The 24,284-nt window shown below is 45.3% G+C and overlaps 1 protein-coding gene across 3 annotated transcripts; it reads left to right on the top strand.

Annotated features, from left to right (window-relative positions):
- The first annotated feature begins 5,641 nt into the window (after positions 1-5,641).
- Positions 5,642-22,442, top strand: LOC132390258 (zinc finger protein 239-like). Of its 3 annotated transcripts, XR_009510833.1 has the most exons (4): positions 5,642-5,814; positions 6,779-6,946; positions 16,304-19,206; positions 22,229-22,442. XR_009510833.1 is itself a non-coding variant. In XM_059962866.1 (3 exons), the coding sequence occupies exon 3, from the start codon at positions 16,613-16,615 to the stop codon at positions 17,333-17,335; it is 723 nt and encodes a 240-aa protein (XP_059818849.1). In that variant the 5' UTR covers positions 5,642-5,814; positions 6,779-6,946; positions 16,304-16,612; the 3' UTR covers positions 17,336-22,442. The 3 variants fall into 3 exon arrangements, 1 of the variants encoding a protein (XP_059818849.1); XM_059962866.1 differs by having other exon boundaries at positions 16,304-22,442; XR_009510834.1 differs by lacking the exons at positions 16,304-19,206; positions 22,229-22,442 and adding an exon at positions 15,482-15,898 and having other exon boundaries at positions 5,667-5,814.
- The last annotated feature ends 1,842 nt before the right edge of the window (positions 22,443-24,284 follow it).

The following is a 24,284-nucleotide window of genomic DNA, read 5'->3' as shown; positions in this document are numbered from 1 at the left end:
AGAGTAGTGCATGCAAGACGGCCCAAGAATCTCACAGAACTAGAAGCCTTTTGCAAGGAAGAATGGGCAAAAATCCCCAAACAAGAATTGAAAGACTCTTGGCTGGCGACAGAAAGTATTTAGAAGCTGTGATACTTGCCAACGGGGTTGTTACTAAGCACTAACTATGGAGGGTGTCCAAACTCAGGCCCTTTTCCTTTTTTATTATTTTGAAACTGTAAATGATGGATGCAAAAGAGTAATCTTGCTTAAAATATTAAACAATGTGTCATCTTTAAATTCATGCCTTTTGGAAATCAGGTCATTGTTTTACTCGCTTAGCTGTTCTCAGGAACAGGAATTTTGAGCAGGGGTGCCCAGACTTTTGTATGTCACTGTGTGCAATTTTCTTACTAAATGATGCTTTAAGAAGTCAGACTTCCAAATATCACTCCCCTTCTTCCCACTTGCAAATTCTCCAGCAAATTTTGCATCACCAAAATGCAAACAGGTACAACCAGTTTCTGTATTTTACATAAATATTTCCACTGAACCCTCCCTCAAGTGACGGACGGTGATGAACTCGGTTATGGCAATGCCAATGAATATGAAGGGAAGGGCAGCAGTTTGACTCACTAGACTCTGGCATATTTGTGATTTGAAGGCTACTTGTTGCCCAGGACAAAGGTGTTTGATATCATTATGTACCAAGACAGAACGGTTCAAAACATGTCCTCACGTGTAGAAAAGTCCAGAACAAGAGGAGATAGAACAAGCAACACACACAAAATGCTGGAGGAACTCAGCAGGCCGGGCAGCATCTATGGAAAAGAGTACTAATGCTGTTCCAGCATTAAAAGAGTTCCAGTTTCTGCAGATTTTCACTTGCTGCGGTTGGAGATAGAACAAAATTGATTTTCTCAACAGCTGATAGAAAAATTTTGTTCTCTTTTTCCGAGTTCCTAATCCTTGCATTCAGATAGCTGGAGCTCAGCTCCGTCTGTGAGATCTATCTGTTCCCGTTCCCTGATTAGCCGGAAGCTCCCCGGGGCCCGTGTACGGATCGTGGGGCTGAGAGAGAGGAAAAAATCTGGCCTGTGCTGAGTTTGCGGGCCACAGTCTCCGGTTCTCACAGCAATTGTCACCCAATTAGAGTCAGAAAAACCCTTACCTTTCCGATCCTCCCGACATTTTGTATACTGCGCGCATGCGTATTTATCGGAGACGGCTGCGATCCTGACGGCTGCGCATTTGATCGGTGCTTCAAACGACAGCGAAATTTTAAACGCGGTGATTTATGGGTAATTATGGTGCCATTAAACGATTCTGCAGGGACCGGTTCCACGTCCATATCTCAGTTTTTTATTCTGTGTAGAAAACTCAGCAGCTTTCTTAACGCAGAAAGCGGCTCCCATAAACGATACAACAGGTATCATTTATTTTGTGTGTGTGCATCTTTGTATTTCCAGCAAATGCAGAATCTCTTTTGTTTCAGATCTGTTTCAGAACACGAAATGCTGAAGAGGCTCTGCAGTTCAGGCAGAAACTAAGCAGAGGAGTACACAGTCTAGACATGCTGAAGGGGATCGGCTTAAATGCTGCCCATTTATTCCTCTCCACATTTGCTGCCTGATCTGCTGATAATCTGCAATGTTTTGTAGAAATTAACCATTTTGTTTTTCGATTAATCAGTTTCCAAATGTTTCTCATCTTTCCTTCATAGCCACAACCCGCTGGTCTGGTTCCTCTTCCTCCTCCTGCTCGGAACCTCCAGACCCCATCTCTTTCCAGAGCCCCAAAGCCCTGATTGGTGCTGGTAACTCTTTGTTTTCTGACTCTGCTCCACCGAAGATTCACTCGCCAGTCCGCTGTCAGGGTTTAGAGGCGCATTGCAACAACCCAGCTGTCTGAGGCACAGTCCTTTGAAATTGGTGAAAATGATACAAAATTTGAAAAGAGCAGGGAAAAAAGGAATTTACCCACCTTAGTCCAGCGCCCTGAGGAAGGTCAAATACTCAGCGAGCTCATCGTGTTAATTAGTCTGGGGAAAATCATGCAAGAAATTCATGCAGGTGTATAAGATGATGAGAGGCATTGATCGTGTGAAAAGTCAGAGGCTTTTTCCCAGGGCCGAGATGGCGAACACGTGGGGGTCATAGTTTAAGGTGCTTGGAAGTAGTTCAAGGGATGTGTCAGAGATATTTTTTTTATATACAGATAGTGGTGGGTGTGTGGACTGCACTGCCAGCGACGGTGGTATAGACGGGTAAAATAGAGTCTTTTAAGATAATCTTAGACAGGTACATGGAGCTTAGGAAAATAGAGGGTTCTGTGGTAGGGTAATTCTAGGCAGTTTCTAGAGTAGGGTACACAGTCGGAACAACATTGTGGGCCGAAGGGCCTGCAATTTGCTGCAGATTTCTCTGATTCTAAGAAATCCAAGGGAAATCTCTTCTCCCACAGAGTGCTGACACGTTGCAACAACGAGAGTGAGAGGTAAATTTGAAAATACTGATATGGAACAGAAACCTGGGCAGGGATCAGATGGACCGAGTGGACGCGCTAGTGTAAATTGTGAGTTTGGCAGTGACATTAAGTACCTGCGACATGGGATTTGATACAGAATTGATTTATGTTTCACGGATCCAAAATATTAAACACCAGTCTAGTTTAAGGCTAACATCAGCAGAACCGACTCCTCCAATGCTCAGTGACCAGGGTTCAGTCTTGGGTGCGATGAGCAGCCGCAAGAACTGCAGAATCTGACAGTAACAGTCCCTCATGAACCTGCAGCTGCCTTCGGTCACCGAGATGGTGAAACATTTAACACGGAGCTGATTTGAACTTCCTCCCTGATGTGAAGTTGCTGCTGTTGCAGCAGCTGGGATGATTGAGTGAAACTCTTTGCTCACTCCGGACAGAAATGTGGCCTCTATTTATTGTGAACTCACCGGAACATCACAAGGTGGGTTAACTGAATGAGTCTCTTCGCACACACGGAGCAGGTGAACGGCCGCTTCCCAGAGCGAAGCTGTTGGTGTATCTGCGATGGCCGACAGAATCCCTTCCAAAATGAGAGCCAGTGCTGCTATAAACGTCATGTCGATGTATCCAATCAGACACGGGCATGGACACATGTTCGGGCTCTCCTTGTCGCGAATGAGGCGTTGTCTTCTCCAGCATCTCCGCCTCCACATCCAAGCATCGGCGGCATTCAAGCGCTGGTGAACTGACAGATACAGCGGAACTATCGTGCTGTTGTGTTTGTGATTCCCATGCACAAATCCTTTGTCTTTTCTAAACTGTTAAAAGTGTACAAACCATGTCAGTGGGTGAAGGACAACATTTCCACTCAGATTATTTAGTTTCCATGGTGCCTTCTGAGAAAAACACTGTCACAACTCAAAACAATTTGGGGGGACAAGACTTCATCTTCTAACTGGCCACAGTTCCGGAATCAGCCACAACATCAAATTCTCTGCTTTCCCCTCTGTATCAAAATGGATCATTCCTCCCCTTCATCAGTCTGTGACTGGGCTCAGTCTGTCTGTCTCCTTCGCGTTCTGAGCATGCGCCACACACCCACTGAGATCACATTTTATTTACACGGCTGTGACTAGAGACTTTCTGATTATTATGTCCCTCCCGGCATTTGACGGTGGTAAACTCAGAGTCAGCAATGGTATTGACCCTCAGGAGTAGGTGATTAGGCTTTTTTGTTGGAGATCGATAAACTGCCGGCAGTGTGTGGCTGGATGAGTGGGTCGTTTTCAGACTGGAAGGAGGTAGCGTTTGGAGTACCCCAGAGATCAGTTCCTGACCACAGTTGTTCACAGTTTAATGTCCTGACGGAGGCAGCGAGATGTGAGATGCCCCAGTCTGCTGGTGACGCAGAAAGAGTGGAGTTGGGGGAGGGGAGGCTATTCACATGCAATTTCGTAGCTTTGCAATCAGTACATAGAGCACTCTGGGGCTGCAGTGGCGGGTTCCAATCTGCTAAATAAATTTGCTGACAGCACTACATTGATCGGCCGAATCCCAAATAATAACGAGGCAGCCTCCAGAGAAGAAGTCATCACCCCGACACAGTGGGGTCAAGAAAACAACCTTTGCCTCATTGTGACAAAAACAAAGGAGCTGGTTGTGGATTACAGAAGGAATGGAGACAGGGACCAAATTCAACATTACCAACTCTGTTATTGACACAAAATGCACATTTTAATAGTGATCATGACGCAATGTATTTTATATATTGTTGATGACATAAATCATATTTACAGATTGTTACTGACAGAGCATCGTATAACTTTTGTTCCGTGTGTTGACTGAATGTACTTGCCTGTGATGCTGCCACAAGTCAGTGTTTCTCAGTCCCTGTACCTTCCCGTACTTGTGCACTTGGCAATAAATTCAACAGGACCTGAGAAATCTCAGTGAGATTTGATTAGTGATGATCATCTTGGCAGCTCGGTAGGTCGAATGTATGAGACAGTACACTGTTAAATGCAAAACCCTGAACAGTGTTGATGATCAGGGGGATCTTAGACTCCAAGTTCATTGCTCCCTGAAAGAGACTGCACAGATTGATCGGGTGGTTAAGAAGGCAAGGTTGTCTTTATTAGTTGAAGCATTGAGTTCAAAAGTCGGGAAGTTGTGTTGCGGCTGTTACGAGCCTGCGGTCGTACTGTGACTGTTTCTTTAAGAGCGCCGGCGTGAGGAGGCGGGACTATGACGTCAGTCACAGGCTGACAGCGCTGACTGTGGACTGAACCATGAGAGAGAGAGAGAGAGAGAGATTACAAATATCTCTCTCCCGTCATTTATTCCGTGGATTTCTGAACTTTCCTTCTTTACCTTCTCAAGACTCTAAGCTTTGTTTCCTCAGCTCGATAGTCTGGGGAATTATATTTACACATATATACACTTAACACTGATAACTTTCGTTAAGTTACTATGTTATAAGTAGAGACCAATAAAGAGAGTGCTTTTAACATCAAAAGCAGGCTCCAGTGTGAACTCAATTGCTGCTGGTTCGCTTCTAAAACGTTACAGTTCGTAACACAGTTTTATAAAACGAGTTAGACCACATCTGGAGTGTTTCATACAGTTCTGGTCGCCCCCATTTTCGGAAGGATGTCGGGGCTTTGGAGAGGGCGGGGAAGAGGTTTACCAGGATCTTGCCTGGATGAGAGAGCGAGAGCTATAATGACAGGTTGGACGAACACAAAGTACACTGCTGATGCTGTGCTCAAATCAACACGTACACACACGCTGGAGGAACTCAGGAGTGACGAAGGGTCTCGGCCCGAAACGTTGACGGCTCGTTTCGACGGATGCTGCCCGACCTGGTTGGACAAACTTGTGTTGTTTTCTCCAGAGCGGCGCAGGCTGGGGTGCGTCTGGATGGACGTTTATAAGATTACGAGAGGAATAGATAGAGTGGACAGACGATATATTTTTCCTGGGGGTTGAAATGTCTAATACATTTAAGGTGAGAGGAGATGTGAGCGGCAAGTTTACTTCTTTCCACAGAGTAGTGGGTAACTGGATCTCTGTCAGGGGTGGGAGACCAAAACCGGTCACGTGATGCAGTTCCCCTCCCCCCCCCCACCCCATTAAACCACAGGAGGGCAACATCGCGCTGCCGTTTCTGAGGCCCCGCCCTCCTGATGACGTACCACACTTCGCGCATGCTCACTGTCTCCAGGTGTGTGTTGTATTCCTTAACGCTCGGTGCTGAAGTCTGCGGGATCGAGAAAGGCTTCTCGTCTCGTATATCCGGGAGCCGGGGATCTGGATTACTGTCTCCGGGCTGAAGATATCACTTTCCTATTGGTGAGTACTGAGACCGATCCCGAGCAGGGAGGTCCGATGTTGGCCGTCAGCCCCGAACTGAGGGCCAGTTACTCATTTATTTTCCAGTTATATGGGCTCGGCAAAAATATGTCGACTTCACTTAATCTGCTTTGAACGATTCAAACCAGGAGCCCAGGCTGTCTATTTCCGCAGAATTGAAATGGAAGTCCCGCCGACAGGTCACGTGAGGCTGTGTGCCGCAGATCCGCCCCGCCCTCCGCTTTGTGACGGAGGATCACGTGGTGTGTTGATAACAAGGTTAACATGAATAATATCAGGAACGATCGGCTTCATGTATGAGGAGCATTTGATGTCTCCGGACCTGTGCTCGATGGAGTTCAGAGGGACGGTGGGGGGTTGTGAGGGCGATGTATGATTAAGTAAACATACCGAATGCCAAAAAGCCTGGATACAATGTACATGGAGAGGATGCTTCCATTAGACGGAGAGTCTGTAATCTGACAGCACCGTCACAGAATAAAAATGCCTCCTGTTAAAATTCAGTTGAGAAAAATCTTTTGGCCAAAAGGTGTCTGAAGTGTGGAATTTGTTGCTTCAGAGTTTGGTTGAGGCTGCCGTTTGGGTATATTTATGAGGGAGTTTAATACATTAAAGATTGCTAAGTAGCTAAGGGTTACAGGAGGAAGGCAAGAATATGGTGTTGGAATAAAAATCAACCATGGTTGAATGATGGGGCAGATCAGAAGGATTGAATCATCTGAATCTGTTCCTTCTGCCTGACCATGACTGAATGATGGCTCTTCCTGATCCCATATCGTTTTGTGACGTGTGTAGGACAATAAAAGATTGCTCACTGAGATCATTACTGTATATTTGCCTTCAATATTTAAATTTCAGTGAGTTTTGTTCTTAATAACATGAATCGGAAATGTTTGGTTCTCTTTTTTGTTGTTAATATGTTTCATTATCTTTCAATTTAAAGTTAGACCTGCAGTGAGAGATTTATTGGAAGAAAAACCCCAACTGGAGGAAAACCACGACTGAAGACGAGGGAACAGCAACAAGTGAACCAACCCGAGGACTGAGAGCATCAACTGGAGAGAACCCATCTGACTCGGAGATTCCAGTGATTCAGTCAGGAGAAATTTTGGTGAGTCTTACTTCCTGTTCTTTAGACATTTCATACCTGTACAGTGGAAGGTAGCAAATAGCTGGAGTGAGACTGAACATGTCCAGAAGTACCAGTTATGCCTCCGTCAGACCCAGTTGCAATCACTCCAGGTCTGGTAATGTGCATCCAGCAACCCTTTGAAACCACTCCCATTATGTGGAAGTCGAATCTGGATAAAGTCACTGAGAGACTGTATAAGTACAAACTCTTTATTCCAAGCATCGGGCTTACTCAGTTAGTCGCTCAAACAGGAACAGTTGATGACTGTTCCCGCCCAATCCACTAACTGACTAACAATTCCCCTTACACCACTGATATATCCGTCCAGATACCCTCCACACAAGACATGCTGGAGCCAAAGTTATTTACTACATGACAAGCTGGAGCCCCTAAAGACAGAGTACAAAACAGTCATAATGACTTACACACACACAGAACAGACTGAAGCTGTACTATCTCTAGATGTGAATGTGCAAGGAGATAAGCATCCTGAAACCCTAGCTAGCTACCCGCAAGAAGAAATATGGCTCAGCATGGCTTAGCACATCTGTTGATTATCAGCAGTTTCTTTCAGAAAAACAGGCTGCTATTTTTTAACAAAGTGTTAACCCTTTTACGCATTTTATCATTCCCTCCTTTTGATCATTACATGATCAACAAAGCAGTAATTTTTTGCAGGGAAAGCAAATGAGTACAACATTGACTTATCAGTGGGAAAAAAACAGTGTACAACAGTATTTATAACAATGATATGGACAACCATTAGGTCATAATGCAATATCCTGCTCCATGTATTACTGAACATACCTTCAAAGACCACCACTTCGATCCTTCAGTGAACCGATGTAAATCATGCCCTGCTTTCTATCTAGATGCTATCAATCACCTTGGCAGTGTGCTTGGAGAGGGATGTATGTTAGTAGATTCATCAGGGATATAGGTGCAGCATTCTGTCAATAATAGCACAGGTGCCCCCTTTCTCAGCTGGGATAAAGTCTACAATTTTGTAGGACTGTTTGCCAGATTGCAATCATTTCAGTAGATATTTCTGTTACTTGGGCCTGTGTTTCTGTCAGGGCCCCTGCAGTGTTGTGGCCAGCTCCTCAAGTGCTGTAGGTAAATTGATTGTCTCTCGTGAATTCCTGGCTACTCCATAGGAGAGAAAAGCGATCATCCAAATGCACTCAATCTGTTATTCCTCTCTGCTGCTGGGCACCTGCAACTAAGACCAGGATTCCTGTTTCCCAGTGTAGGAAGTTCCATTTGATGGGAACTTGAGATACCATCCCTCAAAACACTGACAGCCACTGTCATCTCTGACTGGACCGCAGTTCTTCACCTCACTTCCCTGGGTGTTATTTGAGAAATCCCAGGCTTAGAGTTCCTCACTCTGGTTGAGCGGAATTACTGACATTGGAAACATAGTTTTACCATGCTGTGAAATTGCAGCACAAACGCAGCAGGCCCCTAGTTCTGCCTGTATGGCATAGGTGTGACAGAGAGACAGAAAGGTGTTAACATGGGGGCCCACGGATATTGTTTGAGCAATAAGGCAAAACACAAAGACCACTATCAACGAATACATTTTCCTTAAGTCCGAGAGAGCCCTTCTCCTCAGTTCCTTCTGTAACACATTTTCAGTATGTTCAATGTATCCATCGAGATTGCCCCTTCGGTTTCACAGCCGTGGGAGTGGTCAGTAACACCTGATATGGTCCTGTCCACTGAGGTCAGAGTTTTCCTCAATCACAGTTCTTGATTAGGACAAAATTCCCAGGTTCTATGGTGGGATAGTCACTCCTCTCTGTGGGGTAGTTCTCTTCCTTGTAAGCCTGTCATACCTGTGAATGTAATGCTTGGAAAATTTTGGTTAGTTGGCATACATATTTCCCAATCTCTTCCCTTCAGATATGCATATCCAATTTTGCTGGTAGACTTTCTGGGAGCAATGGTACACAAGGCCTTAGTTCCCAGGGTGTCTTCATGGGCCATCAGGAAATGATTTCAGCTGGTGACAACCCTGTTTTCCCCTGTGGGGTAACCCTCATGTGGAATCAGGCTAATGGTAGGACCTTCAACCAAGTGAGTCCAGTCTCCGCTGTTAGTCTGGCCAGTTTACTCTTCAGAATGCCATTGGCTCTTTCCACTCTGCCAGCGGCCTGTGGGTGGTGTACACCGTGGAATTGTTGCTTGATAGCTAGTTCGTTTGGTACCCCTTCGTATACTTTCACCACAAAGTGTGGGCCATTGTGAGAGCTCAGCATCTCTGGCAGGCCATACTTGGGAATTATTTCCCATAATAATAACTGTAACGTTCCCCTTCGCGTGTAACTGATAACGTCGAATTTAACGTCGAGATAAACCAGTTAATAAGAACCAGATCGCAGTAAGATTAACTATTTACTGTTCACTCTTCACATTAACATATGGTGAAAAAGCGTTGCTCTCACTGTGATTTCACATGCCTGCAAAACTACTTCTGCTCAGGTGAGCCTCGTGGTAAGCCCCCACCCTCGCGCTAATTTCAAACCGGTATTTTCCCACAAGACGCGGCGAAACCGGATGTGACGTCATCGCATGCTGATATATTTTACATGCAATGAATATACTTTAAACACTTCTAATTCTAACTAGAAAATAATATTGAATGAATTACTAAGCGAAAATATTATAAACTAAATAACTGTCGTAAAGACACCACACTCCCCGCTTGACCTTCGTAAGGTCACAATGAGCAGAGTACAAACTTAGTCTCTTAATCAGTCATTGGGTAGAAGTAGAATAACTTCTGTAACTGGCCTTTGGTAAATTTTCACATCGCCTTGGTCGGTAGTCTTCAATTCGATCTTCCTGACATGTCCATCCTCGCTAGGGAATGTAGCAGTGATTCTGGCCGTTGGCCAGCTGTTGCGGGTGGCTTGCTTGTCCCTGAGCAGGATTAAGTCTCCAACTTGAAGATTCCTTCGGGGTTCTGTCCACTTTTGTCTCTGTTGCAACAAAGGTAGATATTTTTGTCTCCAGCGAGGCCAGAACTGATTTGCCAGAGCCTGGACTTGTCTCCATTGCTTTGTGTACAAATCCTTGTCTGAGAAGTCTCCTGGTGGAGGAAGTGCTCCTGCCTTCTGCGTAAGGAGCGTTGATGGCGAAAGTATAAAGGGGTTTTCTGGGTCGGAAGACACAGGTAGGAATGATTGTGCGTTTATAATGGCTGTGACCTCTGCCATTAGGGTGCACAGTACCTCGTGGGCCAATCGGGTGCATTGCTGCATCTCAGGTTTCCTTTTCTGGGTTTTCCGTAAGGACGTGAACCGTTTGACTGCCTGCTCTTTGTTATCTGGTGAGCGCTGGCGTGGTTCTCTGAAAGGCAATGGGGCAACCCCATTATTTGCTTCATCTCTGAAGACCTTGGTGTCTTTGGGTTTTAAAGAAATGGTATCTTGAGCTGATTGTGCAAGTTTGTTTCCGTGCTCGGTTCGAACGAAAACTAACTGACCTAGCGTCTCGTCGGTTACTTTACGCTTGGTAATGTCTTGTTGTGCTTCTTTAGGGTACACCTCAGTGAGGCAGATCTTGGAACAAGAACGGCTTGACTGAGTTTGACCGCAAACTTCTGTACAGTTCGAGCTGACAATTGTTGTCCTGGAGTGAACCTTTCCCTCCCCGCCGTCCTGTTGTGGGGGTGAAGGAGCGTTGTCGGTTCTTTCATTCTTGACTTCATCACGGAGCCGTGAGGGTAAATTTCCTTCCTCGTATGGATGTGATGCAATCGTGACTCTCTGAGGTTCCTCGTAGCTGGGGAAGTTATCGAATACGTATGGAGAGGGGAGACGAGCCTGCCTGTCTATTTGAGATTGTACATAGTCGCTTGTGCGTTCCAGTCTGGTCCTTTCTAAAGTAGATCTTGCTTCGGTCAGATCACGCGACCCTTCAGCTTCTTCTATGTACTCTGCTTCCGCCATGGCAGCTTCTTCTTCTCTTTCTAGCTGCAGCACTTGCAACTCTGTCGATATTTTTGCCATTTCCAACTGGGTTTCGGCTTCTCGGGCGGCCGCTTTCCTTTGTCTGGCAGCCTTTTCGGCTTCTCTGGTGGCCCTGGCAGCCTTTTCTTTCTGGATATCGGCTTCTCTGATGGCCTGTTCTTTCTGGATTTCGGCTTCTCTGATGGCCTGTTCTTTCTGGATGTCGGCTTCTCTGACAGCCCTTTCTTTCTGGATTTCGGCTTTTCTGGCACCCTTTTCTTTCTGGATTTCGGCTTCTCTGGTGGCCTGTTTCATTTTCAAAACTGCTTCTTGTCTGGCGTAACGCAGTCGCACCTTGGCGGCTTCTGCCTTGGCTCTTGCCTGTGTGGACTTACTTGATGTCGGTTTACTGCCCTTGTCGCTGGGCGCCATCGACTTGATCCCGGATCGAGCTGACATTGCAGCACTTGGAACACCTGATAACGCCCGGGTGGGCTTACTTGATGTCGGTTTACTGCCCTTGTCGCTGGGCGGCGTCGACTTGATGCTGGATTGAGCTGACATTGCAGCACTTGAAACACCTGATAATGCCGCTTTTTCACTGTAACGTTCTCCTTCGCGTGTAACTGATAACATCGAATTTAACGTCGAGATAAACCAGTTAATAAGAACCAGATCGCAGTAAGATTAACCATTTACTATTCACTCTTCACATTAACATATGGTGAAAAAGCGTTGCTCTCACTGTGATTTCTCATTCCTGCAAAACTACTTCTGCTCAGGTGAGCCTCGTGGTAAGCCCCCACCCTCGCGCTAATTTCAAACCGGTATTTCCCCACAAGACGCGGCGAAACCGGATGTGACGTCATCGCATGCCGATATATTTTACATGCAATGAATATACTTTAAACACTTCTAATTCTAACTAGAAAATACTATTGAATGAATTACTAAGCGAAAATATTATAAACTAAATAACTGTCGTAAAGACAGCACAATAACTTCACAACAGACATAGTAGTATTATTGGTAGTTGGAATAGCTTCAACCCATCTACTAAACACATCTATAATATCTAAACAGTATCTATAGCAATGTACTCTAGGCAATTCAATAAAATCAACTTGTAGACACAAAAAGGGTCCACCTGGCAAGGGACTCGTACCCGGTGTGCAGGGTACAGGTTACCAACCATTCCCTCCTTTCAGGTGTGTCAAATCATGTATATGATCGACCAATATTGGTAAAAACTGTTTAGGAACACAAACCTGTCCCGCTGGAGTAATCCAAATAGCTAGGTTGGGTTCTTTCTAGCACCCCATCTGGGACCACAATTTGCGCTGCTGCTCAGAGATGTCCCCATGAAAAGTATGTACCTCCCGCATGTCTGGCAAACCTGTTCTGCTTATGTCACAGAGGGTTGCCTGATGGGAACCCGAGGAGACTACAACTACTAGGATTGTGCCGCACTTTTCGCTGTCTCTTCCGCTAAAGCATTGCATTTAGTGACTCAGTCAACATGTGGGTGTGGGCCGCTCATTAAATAACAGCCAAAGCTCGAGGTATCTGTAGAGCGGTGAGTAAGTTGTTTACAAAGGTGACATTACTAATGGGGTGGCCAGAGGAAGACAGGAATCCCCATGTTCCCAGAGAGCCCCGTAGTCATGTACAATTCCAAATGCATAACGGGAGTAAACATTCCCACTTTAGTCTGTTGCTGGGATACAGGCACGAGTCAGAGCAAACAGCTCAGCCTTCTGGGCGGAGACAGCTGCTTCAAAAGAGGCCTTCTCAATTACTTCACTGTCCGTCACTATTGTATAGTCAGAATATCGTTTTCCTGCTGGATCCACAAAAGAGCTTCCATCCTCAAGGAACGTTATCTCGGGCTAGAGGGGGTTTTGAGGAAGGGATGGGAGAGTCTGTCCTTCTTTCACGGTGATCCAGACAGGGGGCAGTTGTTGCAGACAACTTCATTTTGACTGAAATTGAGCAGAGATTGTGTGCAATGTCTTGGGTTCAGTCAATATTAAAAGAGAGTCTTACCAGATGTCCCGTCTTCACCTCAATGTCCTTCCAGTATCGGAGTTGGCCCACGGCCAAGTCTTGCCAGTCTCCCTTGGTGCTGGAGGCTTGTTTCCTCAGGGTGAAGGCAATGAACTGTAGGCTCTTTGACTTGAACCCAGGGCAAACCCTAACAATGATATGGGGAGCCACCAGTCCTGTCTGTCACCAAAGGAAATCCGGAAATTCGGCCAGTAATGTGCTGCCCTCTTTTCCTTAATCCTGTCCAATCACCATGACTGGGAACTTCCCTCGCTCGAGGGGTGCATAATATTGGCTTTCCTCAATGAGCACCCCATAGTGTCATAGCACAGAATCACATGAGGGCCGGCCGCTGACGGAAGGGGTTCAAACACGGTGGAGTCCAGATTAAGTGCCCACTACTGGGGATTCGGAAACTGGAGAAGCTGTCGGTTGTTCACTAGTCCCAGGGTGATGCCCTTATCTGTGTCTCCACTCCTCCTGTCCTCCACAATCAGCTCCTTTGTTTTTGTGATAATGAGGGAGAGTTTGTTTTCTTGATACCAGTCAGATATTGTTCAGACCTCAGACAGAGTCAGCAATCAAATGGTTGAGTATGGTGCGATGAATGTGCTGAGCTGTGTATATCCCAATGCAAGAAACATTGTAGGAAAGCCAGATGAGCTCAGGACAGGGAATTATGATATTGTGGCCATTATAGGGGCTTGGTTGCACCCAACAGTCTGAGGGATTTAGAGGAACAAATTTGCAGAGCGGTCACAGACCATGCCAAGAAACAAAGGTTGAGATTGTAAGCGATTTTAACTTTCCATATATTGACTGGGACTCCCATACTGTAAAAGGACTAGTTGGGGTAAAGTTTGTCAAATGTGCCCTTAATTGGTACGTAAAATTCCTGATGTAGAAGTGTGCAAAAAGCTGTTAGGCAATGACCAGGGCTGGTGACAGAAATTAGTGTTCATAATGCCATGAAATTCAAAATAAAGATGAAAAAAGAGAGGTCTGGACCATGGGTTGAGATTCTAAATTGGAGAGAGGTCAATTTTCAGAAGGATCAGAAAGGATCCTTTATCAGAAAGGATCTGACAAGTGTGGATTGGGACATGCTGTTTTCTGACAAAGGAGTACTTTGTAAGTGGGAGGCCTTCAGAAGTGAAATTTTGAGGGTGTAGAGACTTTATGTGCCTAACAATGTAACAGTTGAAACGTAACTGGTGCAGGGAATCTTGGCTTTCTGGCTATATTGAAGCCCCGGATATTTCGTTCCTTTAAATGCCTCAGACTTTTGGGTGCTACCAAGACTCATTAATCATCATCCATGCCCTGAGCTCATCTGAACATTTTCATTGTCTTCTGTTGGTTTCTCGCTTCCCAATAGCTTTTGCTCTTTTGTTTGCCCACTCTTTGGCTTTTATGTTGGCTTTAGCTTCTCAATTCAACTATGGTTATGTCCTCCTGGTTTCCAATGTTTTCACTTCCTTGGGATATGTCGATCACTCAGCTCCTGAATTGCTCCCAGAAATTCCAGCCATTGCTGCTCCGTTGTCACTCCAACCTTTTCCCTTCCAAACAAGTTTGTCCAGCTTCTCTGTCATAGAATAATGAAATAGAAATAGAAACAGGCCATTTGGCCCATCTAGTCAATGCCATTTAAGCTGTCTATTGCAACTAACTGCACCGAGACCATCGCCCTCCATACACCTACCATCCAGGCTTCCATCAAAACCTCTTTGAAATGGTGAAACCAAGCTCGTATTCACCACTTGTGCTGACATGTCATTGCACACTCTCACGACCATTTCAGTAAAGAGCTTTTCCATATGTTCCCATTAAGTTTTCACCTTCCCCACTTACCCATGACCTCTGGTTGCCATCCCACCCAACCTCAGTGGAAAAAGCTGCTTGCATTTACCCTATAACCTCATAATCTTGTATACTTCTGACAATTTCCCAAAGCAATGTATAATGTCCTTGTTTATGTTTAGAGCCTTTTTAACGTCTATAGGATGATGAGGGGCATTGATCATGTGGATAGGCAGAGGTTTATTCCCAGGGCTGAAATGGCTAACACGAAGGGGCATAGTTTTATGGTGCTTAGAAATAGATACCGAGAGGATGTCAGGGGTAAGATTTTTACCCAGAGAGTGGTGGGTGCGTGGAATACACTGCAGGCTATTTGTGTGAGAGTATTTCAGTTACAGTGGGGCCAGGAGCCCGTGCTGCTCAGTGGGAAGAGGGAGCAATACCAATGGCGAGAGTCAAACTGAGCCAGGTCGCAGATTGGAGATGGGAGAGATGCCCCATTCTTAAAGAGACAGGAAGAGCATCAGAGAGTTTGATGGTCATTCCAGTACCAACACTGTGCCCAGTTAGAAGATGATTTCTCTCTCCAACTCGGGTTGAACTTCACTGTAAGAGTGTGTTGCCAGATCACACCGTGACAACTCAAGTGATCTCATATGAAAAGTTGCCCCACACACATTGATGGATTTTGTAAATCTTTTTACAGGCTAAAAACAAGGAATTTATCTACGGGAATCTCAAACACAACATGCCAATTTTGCTGTCTCTGTCCAGATATTTAAGAAGTGGAGCAAGGGATTCACTCGATCATCCTTCCTGCTCAGGCTGTGGGGAGGGATTCACTTGGTCATCTGACCGACTGGCAAAGCGGAAATTTTACACGGGGAGAGGCCGTTCATTTGCTCAGACTGTGAGAATGGATTCAGTGGGTGTGCTGTCTTTATGACAGTTATTTAGTTTATAATATTTTCGCTTAGTAATTCATTCGATAGTATTTTCTAGTTAGAATTAGAAGTGTTTAAAGTATATTCATTGCATGTAAAATATATCGGCATGCGATGACGTCACATCCGGTTTCGCCGCGTCTTGTGGGAAAATACCGGTTTGAAATTAGCGCGAGCGTGGGGGCTTAGCCAGAGTGAGAGTTACATAAGGTTAGATGACTGAGTGAATACATTCCCACATTAACAGGAGGTTAACGGAGCAGAAGTAGTTTTGCAGGCATGAGAAATCACAGTGAGAGCAACGCTGTAAGTTAATAGATAATCGATATATTGAACTAAGATGTTAATGCCGATCCTGTTAGAAGTAACGACGGTAGATAATGTTTATGCTTTCGTTAGTTAAAGAGTCGCGGATAGTTTGCATGGAAGTGTATTTAAAGTAGTCAATGGAGCAGGTAAACTCTCCCTGTATACTGCACCTTAGTGTAATGTAGTTATAGTCACCTTTGCAAGTATTTACACTTGAAATGTGATATTAAGGAAGGAACAAATACTGTATCAATCTTGTATTGTTTTATCAACAGTTTTCACCATATGTTAATGTAAAGAGTGAACAGTAAATGGTTAATCTTACTGCGATCTGGTCCTTATTAACTGGTTTATCTCGACGTTAAATTCGGCGTTCATTACACTCGAAGGAGAACGTTACAGTGGGTCTTCTCAACTGACTGTACATCAGCAAGTTCACACTGGACAAGGCCATTCACCTGTTCTGTGAGTGAGAAGGGATACAGTCGTCTTCCCACCTGTGGAAACACCAGTCAGTTCACACTGGGCAGAGGCTGGTCATCTGCTGAATTTGTGGGGAAGGATTCACTCGGTCATCTGACTTCATGGCTCACCAGCGAGTTCACACTGAGGAGTGGCCGTTCACCTGCTCGGAATGTGGGAAGGGATTCACTTCGTCATCTCAACTGAAGGTACATCAGCGAGTTCACACTGGGGAGAGGCCGTTCAACTGCTCAGACTGTGGAAAGGGATTCACACAGTTAGCTAACCTACAAGCACACCAGTCAGTTCACACTGGAGAGTGGCCGTTCAACTGCTTAGAATGTGGGAAGGGGTTCATTCGGTCATCTCAACTGAAGGTACATCAGTCAGTTCACTCTGGAGAGAGGCCATTCACCTGCTCAGACTGTGGGAAGGGATTCACACAGTTAACTGGCCTGCAAGCACACCAGTCAGTTCACACTGGCGAGAGGCCGTTCAACTGCTCAGACTGTGGTAAGGGATTCACACAGTTATCTAGCCTGCAAGCACACCATTCAGTTCACACTGGCGAGAGGCCATTCACCTGCTCAGTCTGTGGGAAGGGATTCACTCTATCATCTTGCCTACTGACACACCAGTCAGTTCACACTGGAGAGTGGCCATTCACCTGCTCAGACTGTGGGAAGGGATTCACTCGGTCATCTCGCCTACTGACACACCAGTCAGTTCACACTGGAGAGTGGCCATTCACCTGCTCAGACTGTGGGAAGGGATTCACTCAGTCATCTCGCCTACTGACACACCAGTCAGTTCACACTGGAGAGAGACCGTTAACCTCCTGTTAATGTGGGAATGTATTCACTCAGTCATCTAACCTTATGTAACTCTCACTCTGGCTAGCAGCTTAATATAGGGGGTGATAGCCCCCTAGCTCGGCCAAATGTGTGTGGATGCTGCGCCGCGTCCCCTGTTACAAATCAATACCCCAAAATAACAAACAGTACACAAGATGTGATTCATAATTCTTACTTTGACTATAGGGTTAGTAAAGTAAAAAAAAAGGGCCAACTCTCCCCATTTGTGGCTTCTCATCTCTCCACAGCAAAAGCCCATGAAATTCTCTCATTCAGACTCACAAGAAAGAACATTTCTGTCATTGGATAGCCCAGCACTCCAAAACCCTGTTATCTCTAGTTGTATCCTAAACATTGCTGCTGCAGAGAAACCACTACCTCAGCAGTGAAACATTACAGAGAGGTCATTACATTAGCAATGAAACCTTACAGTGTGTTACACTTACAACACACTACCGGGTTCACACAGGGGAGAAAGTTTCAATAAGATTCATGCTGGATATTTGTCCATCACCATTGCTGAATGCTATTTTGAGAGTGATTGTAAGTGTTGAACTCTGCAATTATTGCTGCTGCTCACCACACCCAGTTCTGCACCCTGGTCACTGGGCATGGGAGGAGTTTCTTCTGCTGCATATTCACCTTTAATGGGACTAGATCTGTGACAAATGAATCAGTTCTATCTTAAGCACTGTCTCTGTTACTTAGTGAATTTATAACACACCTAGTGTACAGTAGAGAGTCAACTCAGGCCGGCTGAACACTGCCAGTGATTCTGTTCCACAACAGATCTTTCAAATCCTCCCCTGTTGTTCACCTCTCACTCTCCCTGGGATGAGGTCCAAATAGTCATCACTCTGTGGGTGAATATGTTTCCCTTGAATTTCTTGCAGACTGAAGAAGTCGAGCTGACTGCGCATCTGTCTGAGATGTTCTTTGCCTCTCTAATCTCTGGGCTGAGGAAGAATGACATTGGGATTTAACCTCCTTAATCACGACTCATGTCCACATTATGGGTCACTTTCCCCACTTCTAAAATGTTGTTAGCGAACACCACTGTCCTCTAAAGACTGAAAGCAGAGTGGGAAGTCATCAATTGGATTTTCAATGAAGCTGGGTCAGAAACCAGAGGCAGGTCTGCACAGAGCAGAGTTTGGGGCCCTGGACGATGTTCGGGGTAAGAACGTATGATGAGGAGAGGGGATTCAGCAACAGGGCATGTCAACGAATGACATTTGGAAGCAGATTGACAGAGAAAGTAATTAGGTTATCTGACTGACGACACAAACACTACCTGTGGTGAGGTGCTCCACTGGTTGAGGAACATGTGTGTTAGGAATGGTTTTATCTATTGGGGGAGTTGTTCCTGCTTGTTTATCCTGTAATATTATAACCAGATGGATTGACCTATCTGAAATAATGTATTGATGATCATATAATTTGCAAGATTTTGGCTCTAAAACTGGATCAGGCTTGAATTTATGGTGTTTTCATGAGGTGATGGAGGGCATTCATGAGTTTGTATTTTAAAGCAAGATTTTGGTGAATGATATTTGCCACTTGATTGTACCTGTGTAAGTAATCAGATTGAGTTAAACTGCTGCAGGATCCTAGAATGTGTTGGACTGTGTCTGGTTTCTCTTGGCCTTTTCTGCACTTACTGCTTTGTTTGTTTGTATTTCATGAAGTTTCGATTTGTTTTACTTTTGTTACCCACCTCGTCCTGTATTTCCGCAAGGAACTCCTCTGTTTCTGGGAAGAAGTCTCCAACTCTCAGTCAGGTGCTCGATGCTTCCTTGTCACCATCTCGTCTGCTCAGATCATTGGGATGTCTCCCATGGAGGGTCATACACATTTCACTGGTAAATGTTTTCATCCAGAGTGATGATTTATTTTTCTGAGCCAGCTTGTCATTTAAGTTTTATGGTCTGTATTTCTTATCATAATTGCATATACACACATGGAGTCAGTTCAGTTCCTCCGCCATATCCTTATCTCCATTTACAATTTCTCCAACATCATTTTCTTTCGGTCCTATATCTACCTCACCTGTTTTTTACTCCTTATATACTTGAAAAAGATTTTAGTATCCTTTTTGATATTATTTGCTATCTTTCTTTCATAGTTCTTCTTTTCTCTATTAATGACCATACTTTTCTTTCGTGAGTTTTTAAAAAAACTTCCCAATCCTCTGTCTTCACACTAAGTTTTACTTCCTTGTATGCCCTCTGCTTTGCTTTTACTTTGGCTTTGACTTCTCTTGTCAGCCACGGTTACATCCTTTATCCATTCGAAAACTTAGTTTTCTTTGGAATATATCTGTCTTGCACTTTACTCACTTCTCGCATAAACTCCAGCCGCTGCTGCTCTGCCGTCCTCCCTGCTAGTGTCCCTTTCCAGTCAACCTTGGCCAGTTCCTCTCTCATGCTACTGTAATTTCCTTTACTCCACTGAAATACTGACACATCTGATTTTGGCTTCTCTTTCTCAAATTTCACAGTGTACTCAATCATGTTGTCATCACTAAGGGTTCCTTCACTTCCATCTCTCTAATTACCTCTGTTTCATCACACAATACCCAATCCAGTACAGCCGATCCCCTAGTGGGCTCAACAACAAGCTGTTCTAAAAAGCCATCTCATAGACATTCTAGAAATTCTCTCTCTTGAGATCCAGTGCAGAACTGATTTTCCCAATCCACTCTTCCAGTAGCGATCTGATTTTCCCAATGATTTTCCTTGCTTTTGACCCCCTGTCAAAAGTTCTGCTAATGTGAATAGATCAGCGAGTAAAAGACAACCTGATTTCCAAAAGGCATAAAGTTAGAGATGACACATTTCTTTAATATTTAAGCAAGATTACATTTTTATTTCAATCTATTACAGTTTCAAAATAACAAAAAAAGGAAAAGGGCCAGAAGCAAATGTTTGGGCGCCCTACATTTTCAGTAGCACCCCCTTTGGCAAGTATCACAGCTTGCAGACACTTTTTTTAGCCAGCCAAGAGTCTTTCAATTCTTGTTTGGGCAAATTTCTGGGTTCAGACATTAGTAGCAATGTACTACCTGTGGAAATTACAAACCACAATATTATTAGAATCACAGAGCCAAGCAGCAATGAAACAGGCCTATCAGCCCTTCTAGTCAATGCTGACCTGTTTTTGTTGTTACTGCCCATTTCCAGCTACCTGCATCAGAGCCTCCATACACCTCCCACCCACGTCCTCACCCAAATCCCTCTTTAGTGTCTAAATCAAACCCACATCCTCCACTTCCACTGGCAGCTCATTCCACACTCTCACCAACCTCTTCACCAAAGTGAAGAATTCCCCTTCAGATTCCCTGAAAATAATTCACTTTCACACGGAACTTATGTGAAATGTCAGGATGAGAGGGTGGACGGGGCAGAGAGGGAAGACAGTAAAGGGAGGGGTGGTTGAGTGCGGAGAGGGAAACAGAGCGGAGTGTTTATACAATATTTTTTGAGAAAAATTAATTGTTTTAACTTGCTGCAAACCTACTCTCCATATCCTGTATATTCTTAACCAGATTACTGATCCAGATGACAAGTAGCAATGGTTGATGTTCAAAGTAAATTTTATTATCAGAGTACATAACTTTTATATAGTCAGATACCACATAAAACCCTGAGATAGTTTTTCCTACAAGAATACTTAGCAAATCTTCAGAATAGTAACATGATCAATGAAGAATCAAGTAGAGCGCAGAATTCAACCAACTATGCAAATCCAAATATAATTAAAAATCAATGAATAATGAGAGCAATGGGGTGTAACCCTGGGGAACCTCACTGGGCTCGGGCCTCGAGTCCAATAAACAGCCTCCCACCATCACTCTCTGCTTCCTACCATCAAGACATCTGTGCATCCAGTTAACCAGCTCTCCCTGGACCCCGTGTGATCTAACTTTCGACAGCAACTTACCATGCTGAACCGTATGAAAGAACTCACTGATGCCCATATCGGCCACGATCCTGGGACAGAGATGTCACAGATCAGAGGGCATGGATTTAAGCAGAGGATGAAGAGGTTTAGAGGAATCGGAGGAGGAGATTTCTCACTCAGAGGGCAGCTGAAATCTGGAACTCACTGCCCGAGGTGGTGGTGGAGGCAGGTCCCTTCACAACATTTACGAAGAGGATGAGCATTGAAACTGCCGAGATACAGTCGGCTGTGAACCAAGTGCTGATAAATGGGACCAGTGTAGACAGTGAGTGGATGGTCAGAACAGGTATGGCCGGCCAAAGGCCTGTTTCTGATCTGTGTGATCCACCACTCCGGACGTGCTAAATTACCGATGGTGGCACCGCAAGGCATTGATCTCAAAACTCCACACCCCTCTCCAACCTGAAATAATCCAGACTGAACCCCTTTGTCACCATTGGAAGTATCTGTTTCTGTCAAGGTAGCATTGAGATTGGTCACTTCTGCTAAATAACTGGCAATTGATGAAGTTCCTGTGTCTTCCATTAATGTTGCTGCCTTACAGCAAAACTAACCCTCTCACAGTGTCACAATCAGTGAATAAATCCCGCACCAAACACTGTGCTTTCAACCCTGCACTTAAACCATTTCACTGAGGTTCTGTAGACACAACCCCTGCCCTCTGCACATGTGATCACATCTCCCCTGCTTCTGACATTTCAAATACCCTCGGAATGGTTTTCTGATTCAGTCTGAAGGTTATGGTACATTCAGCTCGTCATCAGACCTGACAAACCATGTCTTCCCACAGCTGGTTCCACCTGTTGGTGTGTCCTCTTCCCACCACCTCCAGGGAAGCTGCATCTCCACACAAACTCCTCACTTGAGACGACTGTCTATACCCGTGACAAAGGAAATAACATCTCTGTCACTCTATTCCAGCCGCTACCACCATAAAAGCATAAAAGCCAGGACCAACAGGCTCTGGAACAGCTTCTTTCACCAGGCCATCAGACTGATGAACTGACGCTGACTTGAATGTACTCTATATTACATTGTCTGTTTTAATTATTATAAACTCTTATAAATTACTATGATTGCACGTTGCACATTTAGATGGAGACATACTCCTCATGAATTGTTGAAATAAAGTCAATTCAATTCAATTCCTGATTCTGTGCCTGACCTGCTCGCCTCTGGGTATCCTCCATCAACAAGTTTCTTCCCCAGTCACCTTCTGTGAGTTCACACAAACAAAAAATAAATAAATAAAACGATCTATTAGACAGCTCCTGTACCCCTTTACCCCTGAACATGTTCTTCTGTTAAAACTCTGTCCTCAGCCCCTTCCCGATTCCCTTTCCCTTTCAGACTCCCGATATGCCAGCATATCCGAATTCACTGTAAGGACATTTATACCTCACAGGAGGATGTCGAAACCCGTGTCCCCTGATGCAAGGGTCACTGACACACCCTCCCCCTTCCCAATCTGCACTCGCAGCCCATGACGGAGACAGCTGTCCTAGACTCTGGGGCTCTGTAACACACAATCTTGTAACTCATATTCTTGAGAACAGCAATCTTAGACGGTCATTAATATGAAGAGAGAATTGTTGTTTCCTGAAAGGACATGCGAGCTAAGCTGTCTGATCCAGTTCACCTTGTTTACAACTTAGTTTGTCTCGGTACCCTCCTCCCTGTATCACGGAATGTCCAATCATCCCACTTTCTCGCAACAGAACCCAACCCGCTTACAACCCCACGCCCACACTCCACTGATAACCTCTACCCACACACACGGACAGATCCCCTTCACCCCTTGGAGAACCACAAGGAATTGGTCCCACAGCCCGGGCTCGGTCGCAAAGTTAAAACCGGGGCTGAGGAGTACCTGGAGCCCACAGCCACCCGGCAGAGCTTGGGCCAGGCCCCTTCTCACTGCTACCGGCCCCCGATTTACACAAACCCGATATCGGCCCGGGCTCACGGTCGCTCGGAGTTGCGAGGCTTAGTGTCGGCAGCGCGCCTGCGCGTCTCCCTCTGCTCAAGACACTGGCCGGGGGTCCCCACAGCGCCACCACTGGCCGGAGCCGGAGGGACAGTGCAGAGAGCTCGGCCGTTCGGCTGTTTCACGGGGACACGCCGAACTCTCCATCAACTCCATCCAGCTGGAATGTAATGACCAACAAATATAATTCCTGTCAGCGATTAGCCGTCTGAGTGATTCGATGACTTTTAGAGGAAGGGGTATCCATGGTCCACATTGTCAGGCTGTTAGTTTACCAGGATACAAAGACGCTGCCTGAGGAACTCAGTGGGTCGGGCAGCATCTGTGGAGGGAAATGGACCGTCAACATTTCGGGCCGAGACCCTCCCTCTGGACTGAGAGTAGACGGGAAATAGTCAGAGAAAAGAGGAGAGGGGTGGGGATGGGGCAAGAGCTGGGGAGTGAGAGGTGGATCCAGGTGAGGGGGGAGGTGGAAGGTGGAAATAGTGACAAGGGTGGGAAGTAAGTGGTTGGACCAACACGGTGCTGCAGAAGATGGAAATTAATTCCACAGAGGATTAACAAAGAGGTTAGAGAGTAATTGTTATAAAGCGTGCAATGAAGATGCACCAGACTAATCCCTGGAGTGGTGGGGTCATCATATGAAGAAAGATCAAATGCGATAACTCTTTCATTTAGAGAATCGAGGACTGAGAGGAGAACACATTGAAATGCGCAACATCATTACCGGTTGAACCAGGGATCCCAGTCTCTGAAACATGGATGGACTGAACGGGACTGAGATGAGGGGAAATGTCTCCACTCTGAGGGTGGTGAATGTTTGTAAATCCCCACCACAGAGGGTGGTGAAGACTCAGTGATCGTCCTCACATAAAACAGAGAAAAGCAGATGTGTGGAGACCGAGGGGAATCGAGGAAAAGAGGATCGGGCAGAAGTTTGTGGCTAAGAAGGGAGAGCAGCCGCCATTTTGTTGATGGTTAGAAGCGCTG

Source organism: Hypanus sabinus, unplaced genomic scaffold (assembly GCF_030144855.1).
Source record: "Hypanus sabinus isolate sHypSab1 unplaced genomic scaffold, sHypSab1.hap1 scaffold_821, whole genome shotgun sequence".
NCBI classification, from domain to species: domain Eukaryota; kingdom Metazoa; phylum Chordata; class Chondrichthyes; order Myliobatiformes; family Dasyatidae; genus Hypanus; species Hypanus sabinus.
This window is presented reverse-complemented; position numbering and strand designations above follow the sequence as displayed.